The sequence below is a fragment of the Chinchilla lanigera genome, unplaced genomic scaffold (assembly GCF_000276665.1).
Source record: "Chinchilla lanigera isolate Chin_1 unplaced genomic scaffold, ChiLan1.0 scaffold00047, whole genome shotgun sequence".
NCBI classification, from domain to species: domain Eukaryota; kingdom Metazoa; phylum Chordata; class Mammalia; order Rodentia; family Chinchillidae; genus Chinchilla; species Chinchilla lanigera.
In genome coordinates, this window is record NW_004955448.1 from 7,559,532 (window position 1) to 7,568,688 (window position 9,157).

The 9,157-nt window shown below is 41.7% G+C and overlaps 1 protein-coding gene across 1 annotated transcript in view; it reads right to left on the reverse strand.

Moving 5' to 3' along the window:
- Positions 1-9,157, reverse strand: part of Ssr3 (signal sequence receptor, gamma (translocon-associated protein gamma)) — a 14,720-nt gene that overhangs the window by 5,229 nt on the left and 334 nt on the right. Inside the window, exons 2-3 of the mRNA XM_005393079.2 lie at positions 8,057-8,183; positions 2,805-2,903 (exon numbers count right to left, since the gene is read on the reverse strand). Coding sequence (XP_005393136.1) covers positions 2,805-2,903; positions 8,057-8,183 — 226 coding nt within the window. The remainder of the gene's footprint in view (positions 1-2,804; positions 2,904-8,056; positions 8,184-9,157) is intronic.

Consider the following 9,157-nt stretch of genomic DNA (forward strand, 5'->3'; position numbering starts at 1 on the left):
CACACACACACACACACACTCGGAGAAAATACATTTTTACCACCCTCAGATTGATCAAAGAAAGGAAAGCATTTATTTTTAACACAAAACCCAATGAAGACAGGCTCCTTAAGTAATCTACCAGCATGCCTTTACTGTACTGATTAAATTACCGAATCTCCAACACATTTCTCCTCGCCAGCTCCCTTTCTGTCATGTTCTGCATCAGAATCATCTTCAAAGTAGTTCTGATGAAAGACGGCCTAATGCTTCAGTTACCCTTGCTCCCAACTACTACCACGTACTCGTCAGTGCATATAAGTCAAGAACCGTCTGACAGCCTTTGGAACTTTTTCTGGTCCACCCATATACTGGTTATTTTCATAAAAATTTAAACCCCCTAAATGTCCTGCTTGCCGAAGCTTCACTGATAGAAAAATCTAGCTTGGGAGACTACATCCCAAGGAGTCCTCTTCGAGAAAGAGCTTCCCACAGTAAGAGAAAAGCTGAGCCCTAACAGCAACAGTTATGACCAGAAAAAGTTAAGTAACAGATCATCAATAAATGTAAGGTAAGTAACACTCACAGCCCAGGGCAGACATCAATCACTCTTCTACCCTCCTCTGCTTATTTCCATCCTTAGGTGAATGGGCATTTTAAAGCACATTCCAAGAGGCATGAAATATATACTCTAAGGACTGTACATGACCTCTGAGAGCTACAGATCTAGGAAAAGAGCCGATGAGCTTTCCCTTAAATCTAATCTCCCGGAAGCAACATGTCTTCTGAGAGAAAAACAGCAAATCTTAGGAGATCTCCGCTCTCAGTTACCACCGTCAGCCATCAGTACAGGCCTGGTACAACCATCCACTGTGGATTTTGTGAAAGGATTAATTTCCACTGATACAAGGGTAGAAATTTTATAACCTCACAGTCTGCATTTTATACATCCATGAAATATCTACCTTAACCTACTCTGAAATACCTAATCCATCACAGGGCAGAGAGGCTTTATTCTCAAATCCGACTCTGAAATAACTACATAAACACTAGACAGAGCCTAAGGTTAAAAACAAGTGTCAGACGAAATCAGGCAAGTCGGTGGTGGGCATGAGGCATCCCACACAGAATCATCACCCCAAACCTGCAACAGCTGTAACAAGCAATCCAAAAGCTGAGCAGCCATGATATGCACCTCCATTTAAGAAACACTGTTCTAAGCAATACAATTCAACAAAAAAAAATTTAAAGTGTTCTAGATTCTCCAACCTCTATTCCTACAAAAATATACCATCAGAAAGCCCTGCAGCCACACCTCATTACAGGCGCTTCCTGCAAAAAAAAGGCCTTCATTGCTGTGACTTTAATACTGTGCCTTCGCTTTTATAAAGGATCTAAAGGAGATAATCACTTCATTAATGCTTTGCTGTCATCCCACAATCACTGTGGAAGACAATGTTCTCTAAGTTACTCGGTGTCCCTCATACAAGGATCTTCTTGACAGTCTTCCCGAGACTCTGTGCCAGCAAAGCTGCTTTTCAGAAGGACTTGCACGCTGCTCATCTTCGACAATGAAGGCTGTTATGACCGCAGAGGCTTTATGCGCACCTGGGAGCGTGGAGCTACAGTTAGCGCTCAAATGCTGTAACTCCAGGGTCCTCACTCACATGCCTTTTCTTTTTTTCAGGTACAAGTAATCGAACTTAGGACCTCTGCTTGCCAGGCAGGCGCTGCGCCGCTGAATTATAACCCTGACCTCCCAACTTTTTCTTTTTTAAAATGGTTTCTGATCTTTATAAATTACATGACTTTGTTTTAATACTGCAAGTTCTCATAGGAGCAAAGTGTGGTAAAAATTCTGTCCTACAAAGCACACTGCTGATAGCAAAACTTCAGACACATGAAAAGCAAGCACATTCATGACTACTAAGCCACGTAACAACTCTTAAGCACAAATTTTCTCAATCACTCAGGTACACAGGCTAAATGATAGACTAATAAACCTTCAGAGAACTGACACAAAAACGTGAGAGAGGGACTAACACACATGGCACAGAACCTGGCCACAGAAGACAGACCAGTTCCTTCTTTTCCCCAGTCACCCAAGAACTGGATGTCCCCTGGGAAGCTCAGGACCAGAAATACCACTACCCAGAAATTCTCACATGTATCTCAAAGTGCACCCTTCAGACTCTAGGGATGAGGTGACATGTTCAAGGTCATGTAAATATCAACAACATGCTGGATGAGGTGGCACATGTCTGTAATCGCAGCACTCGGGAGGCTGAGGCAGGAAGATTGCTGCAAGTTCGAGATCAGCCTGGGCTACAAAGTGAGCTCAAGGCCAGCCTGAACGGCATAGTGAGACCCGGTCTCAAAAAGACAATCAATCAATAAATATCAACAACAAAGATTAGACACAACAAAGTTCTATCTTCTCCTAAATGCCAGCAGAACAGTGCTAGGTAAAGCACTCAAGTCAGACTTCCTGACTATTATACAACCGCTAGGTACTAATCTACAACCCTGGGCAACTTACCCAAGCTTTCTGTGCCTTCGTGCCCCCAGATGCAAAACGGAGCTAATAGGAGTATCTGCCTCACTCCTTAGAACAAAGTAACTACGTTATGCGGCTCTAAGAGAAGTATCTGGTGCTAATAAACCTCAGAAAGTCAGCTATTACTCTTCCCATCGCTACTGCCACAATTCCAAAATCTACCTTCAATCCCAATAGCCACATTCTCTAAGCAAAAATCGAAAGCCTATTTTTCTCCAGTGTACCCCCTTTCTTGATTACCACTGAACCTTTAAATTAGAAGACAAACCTTTCATCTTTTTCTTTCCGAGACATCCTTCTATTATCAGCTTCAGAAAGTTTTCGAGTCACTTCCTTGGAAACAGCATCCTCCCTCTTCTGTGCTACTCTGAAAGAAAAAGACAAAAAGAGAAGTTTCCCCATGTTCCAGGGGTGAAAAGCACACTCCAAGAACACTCTGTACTCATATTTTGTATTGGCAACTGAACGATACTTTATACTTCAAGAAAATAAACTGCACAGAAAGTTCTAAGTTTATTACATTGTACTAGCCAAAAGAGGAGTTCAAGAAACTTCTAAGATACGGTTCATTAGTTATTAAACTCTCAAGATGTGGTTAGTTATGTGCTTTGACTTCTGTTTAAAAGAGACATTTTTTTAAAGTTTAGATATTTAATATGGATATAAAAGTCAAATGCTATTAGCACAACTATTAATCATTGTATTTCTTTTCTTTCTTTCTTTTTTTTTTGTTTAGATAGGTTCTCAGTATGTAGCTCAGGCTGGCCTTGAACTTGCCGTGATCCTCCTGCCTCAGCTTTCTGAGTCCTGGGATTACAGGCATGTACCACTACACCTCACCCTGTAAGTATATTTCATTTTAACCGATAATTTTTCAGCAAAATTGCTAAGACATTAGTAAATAAGTGATTTCAATTCCAAGTAAATTATAGGAGAGAAATCTTGACTTTAAACAAATAATCAGAAATAAGAGCTGCAATATCTCAAAGTTATGCTTTTAACCCTAAAGGACAACTTTATTTGAAAGAGCAGTAATGCAGACAGAGACGGGCCAACCACTCTAGCTAAATGAACTGCTGGTGTGAGGCTTCCATCGAAAGTTAACATGGAGCCAGCCAGAAAAGGCTGGAGATGTCCATGGAGATCTCAGATCGGAATCTTCAGTGCCAAGTTATACCCAGAAAAAAATTAAAGACATATTCATCAAAAAACAATGGCTGAATTTCACCAGACGTGGCTGTTAGTGAAATAAAATTTAAACTATGACGAAATACAAAAAAAGAAAAACACAATCACAGCATTTAAACTCAACTTACTATAGTTTTCATAGTCTAATAACTAGTCAGCCATAAATATAGAAACAGCAGTAACTGACCATAAGCAAAATTGAACAAATTACTACCAATCCCGCTACAAGAACAATCAGCCAAGTGTGGCAGCTCAGGCCTATAACCCCGGCACTCAGGAGGCTGAGGCGGGGAGGACCGCTGCTAAGTTTAAAGCCAGCCTGAACTACATAACAAAACCCTGTTTCAAAAGGAAAAAAAAAAAAAAAACCCAAAGCACTTAAGCTAGTATCCCAATGGAACGAGGACGTAGAAACCCGTGCACTCCGTACTCCAGTGAGCATTCTCATTACCGAACTGCATTTAGTTTTGCCAGGGTACTGAAGAAAACTGTGCAGAAATCTGAGTGGGTTCCAAGGAAGAAAACCCAAGATCACTAAAGGAAGTAAATTTCAGTCCTTACTCAAACACAAGTGCTTCTGAGATGCAATGTAAGCACAAACTGTGACTGCCTTTTACCTATGCCCCATCTCCAGCTCTCTCATTCAAGACCAGAGTTAGAACCGACATTGTTTTGAAGAAAACTGCCAGTTCCAGTGAATGTGTTTTGTATTCACAAAGTCACATAGAAAAAACTGCCCAAGAAAAACAGGTAAAAAGAAGCAAGCTCTGAAAACCTGAAGGAAAACACACCGAAGGGGACAGACAGCTATCATTTTAAAAAGATACTGTAGGGCCTTATGAGGTACTTCTATGCCAAAGATCCAACATCATTTAACTAACTTTATTATGTAAAAACTGTCTTTTCAGGCACTTCTTTCATTTCTGAAAAGCCAGGCTCCAAAGGTAGAGATTTCTCTTTAGCAGACCGGGCACAAAGTGTTTCTTGAACATAACATCCTACTGCTTTTTTTCTTCTTCTATAAAAGACCTATTGAAAAGAGATGGACACAGCTTTATAGCAAAATTCTCTTAGGTGAACATCAAAAATACACACAACCGCCAGGGTGCTAGCACACAAACTAGCCGCAGGAGTTAGTTATCCCGAAGCATCATTAACACAAATAGTGAACTATTCACAGGACAAATCTTCCCACAAGACCCTGAAAACCAGGTAACGAAGTAATTTCTTTTCTAGGTCTAGAATTCTATATTCTTATACCAGACGCAGAACAACCACTCTAGGTTTACTGTTACTCAAAAAAGTCCTCACCCCGTCTTAGGGCTATGAGAAAGAAACCTCATTTAGGGCTTAATGTTTCATAACAAGACAAGGACTTTCACTCCACCGGCCTCGCATTCAGCCAACTGAGATAACCATTCATAAACCAACCGTTTCTCTTCTTTTATTTTTTTTACATCAGTATGTCGGAAATCTTCAAGAATTCATAGTAATAATAAAAAATAATTAACTTTTTACAGAGGCAAAATATATGCCCAATATCACACAGAAGACACTGGACCCCAGGCTGACCACAAAGCCATCGTCCCTCTCCTACCATTTCCTGCTAGCACTCAGCATCTCACAGGGCTTCCGCTGCTGTTGTTCGCTTGGTTATTTTGTTTTGTTTTTTGAGACAGGGTCTCCCTACGTAGTTCAGGCTGGTCTTGAACTCACTTTATATCCCAGGCTGGCCTCAAACGTGCACTGATCCATCCTCCTACCTCAGCCTCCCAGTGCTGGGATCAGGCATGCACCACTGTGCCGGCTCTCACTGGGTCTTTGGGCCTTAACCATTTTGTAAATCTGCAGTTTTGATGTCAGAATTAAGACTTTAAACTGGAACTATAAATCTAAAAAAGATTCACTTCAAGAGCCTATTAAGTCAGAGAGTCATTGAAATTTTACTGAACTAAATGTACCATTATCTGTTATAAGTTAATAAAGCAGCCAGATATGGTGGCACATAGGATGAGTGCTTCGAGGTCAAGGCTAGCCTGGGCTACACAGTGGGTTCGATACCAGCCTGAACTACATAGTGAGGCCCTGACAAAAACAAAAAACAAAAAACACCACCACCACCACAGAGTCATACAGCAAAAGATATCACAGTCTCCCTCAAGAGCATGGTGGCACACACATGTAATCCCAGCGCGCTCGGGTGGCTGAGGCAGGACTGCAGCGAGTTCAAGACTAGCTACATAACGAATTTAAGGCCAGCCTGAACTACACAGCAAGACCCTAAAAAGGAAGCGAGGCAGGAAGGGAGGGAGGAAAGAGAGAGAAGAGAAAGAGAAAGAGAAGAAAAAGAGAGAAGAGAGAAAAGAGAGAAAGAAGAAGGAAGGAAAGAAGGAAGGAGTAAAGTAGAAATGAGAAGGTAAAAAAAATACAGCTTTGATCTGATTTCAAAACAGTGAATTAAAACGGCACGCAGGACAAGTTAAAATGTTAAGCATCAAAGGGACAGAGTTCCGAGAGGATCATAAAGGACAGGTCAGGCAAGAGGCCACTTCTGCAGGTTTCCCTGCCCACAGAGGGTCAGGCCTCCCAAGAACACAGGCCAGATCGGCAGAGCCTGAGTTGGTCTGAAGCCTGGAATGGCAGCTGGCAAAAGCACTGCCGAACAGAAAGATGACAAAGATGACCTGATTACTCTGCTGGTCTTTCAGAACTGCAGCCATGAAACCGGAGCTGCTGTGTTTCCAGAATAACAGCAAGGAAGCTGCCGAGGCCACTTTCAACGGCCGAGGCCATTTATGGTCATTTCTTATAATAAACCCCTGTTAACTGACATCATCTCAACAAAGCACTATTCCTCACCACCCAGAGAATACTGTAGGCATAACAAAGCAAAGGAATGATCAAAGTCAGGAAATATTTGCCTGGGAAAGTTTTCTATGTCTCGAAATAACAGACACACAGGAATAGAAAGGAAAGGAGATAACCCTAAATGGCACAAGGCACATTCAAGAACTAAGCCCCAATTCTGAAAGATGAGGCTACACTCACAAGGAGGCAGGTGCCCCACATTACAGGAGTCTGCAGGAAGTTGGCCTCAATACTTTCAAAAAAAGAAGGCTGTGATGAGTTAAAGAGATGCGATAAAGATGTGTCAAATCAGTACATACTCACATACCGTAAAACAAGGGTAACATGGGGACGGGCACCGCACGGGGCCTGAGGGGCACTCGACTTTTCTGATAGCAGATGGACAGTGTTACAGTGATCCAAGCAAAAGAAGTGTCCCAACTATAGAGAATACCATAGAAATGAAAATATAATTTATATACAAAGCATCCCAGCACTTACAATCTCAGCAAAATTCCAAATGCCTTTACAAAATTACTTCCAAAGAAACACAAAACCTAAAGGGGCCCACTGAGACAAAGCACTCTCCTGCTGTCGCGAAAGTATGCACAAAAATAACTTCTGATTAAACACTAATCCACACCTGCTTCGCACGACAACCACAGACTCGGATAAATTCTCATCTTTCCTCAATCTAGACGCTCCCTCTATTTTAATCTTTATGAAACAAGAGTATACAACAGTTTATAATTAAGGTATAAATATACTGTTGTTATGTTTGGGTTTTCTCCTCCAAAAGCTACTGTTAAGTAATTCTGTTTTCTATGATATGTGTGATCTTAAAATACAGGAAATATGGTAATCCTTTACATCAAACACACTTATAAAAAATGGAACTGGCATTGAAAAAGTCAGAGTTTAATTAAAAAAAAAAAAATAACACCCTGCGCGCTGCAAGCCTATAATCCCTGCACTCGGAAGGCTGAGGCAGGAGGACCAAAAGTTTGACCCCAGAGTGGGCAACTTAGCAAGACCCTGTCTCAAACGTTCTGGGTTCAATCTCCAATACTGCAGAAACACATACCTCACACATTTCTCTCACTTTACTAAGCGAATGGCACAAAACAGTTTTCAGGAAAAACTCTACTGAAATGTTAAATTCAGGGATAGGATTTTTTTCTGATGAATCCCACGGTTCAGGCTTGTGCTTAATGTTCTCATTTCACCCTCAAAATGTACTTCCTATTTTTACCATAATCACTCATTTTTACTGTCAGATGGATCACTGTCTTTGCTTTGGTTAACAGTTCTTGCTAATCAAAGCAAATATAGAGCACAAATGTGCCTTGCCCCAAAATTGATACGCATATGTATTTCAAATTCATACTTAGTGAAACTAACACACCTATAAAATGATTTTTAAGACATCCTACTATTAAAAAATGCAGTATGTCATACATACTTTCACTTGAAAAATATACTTACTTGTGCTTGAGAACAAATTTCACATTCTTGTAGGCAAAGGCTACCAAGTAAGTGCTTACTAGGGTCATCACACTATATAAGACAGCAGACTGAATAAGATCCATGTGCCATATTCGCCAATATAACCCTGAATTGAAAGAAAAGGAACAAAACATTACTGCTTCATTCCAAAGGCCCGCTGAATTAATTATAGTTAAGCCTGGTGGGAAAACAGTTGGGGTTAGGTAATCCAATACAGTAGTTGAGTCTCTTCAGAAGTGAGATATCCAGTAAAAACAGTAACAGTCAGAGTTTAGAACTGTCCTAGTGCAGAACAGCGCTAAAACCATCACCTTCCTCTTCTTAGTCTAGATAGATTTCTATCTCTAAAGTAATAAAATAAGGACAAACTCTGGTTCTACTCAATCACAAGACTTCAAAAGTCATTCATCAGGGTACTGTTATACTAGATTCGGGCAATTCCAAAATGCCACGTGCAGCCCCAAACCATCAGCTGGCTTGCTGACGTGGCTGCTACCTGTAATCAAAGCTATGGGGCCCCACACCACATTAACTGCACGCTGGGTTTTACAAGGCCGAAAAAGAAAGTACATTGGAATCTGACTATCAACGGTGAAAAGTATGAGAGTATGAGAACCAGAAGATTCAAATTCGGGAATCCCGAACTCTAAAAATGATCTTGATCTAGTCTCCAGCGTCCCATCCAAGTGAGAATTAGAACTGCTCTCGTAGGATCATTTAGGTCTAAACAAGGTAGATCGCTGACCCCTAGCATCCTCATTTTGCAAATTAGGAAAATTATGCTAAGTACTGGAAAAGCGGTTCGCCTATGGACACACTCCTAATTCAGAACGAGGGCGATCTGGCAGGTTTCACGCCTAATCCGAACTAACCCCGTAAGAGTAAGAACTCCTAAAGACACGACAGCTGTGCGGGAAGGACGGCCGGCGATACGCCCGAGTACCAGCTCCGCACGACCCCCGCCCGGCTGTCGGTCTACGCAGACTCGGCGGCCACCTCCCAGGACCAGGGAAGCAGCCTCCGAGGCGGCCCGCGGCCACGCGTGCTTTGGAAAAGCGCCGCAGCGCCCGGCCGGCGGCC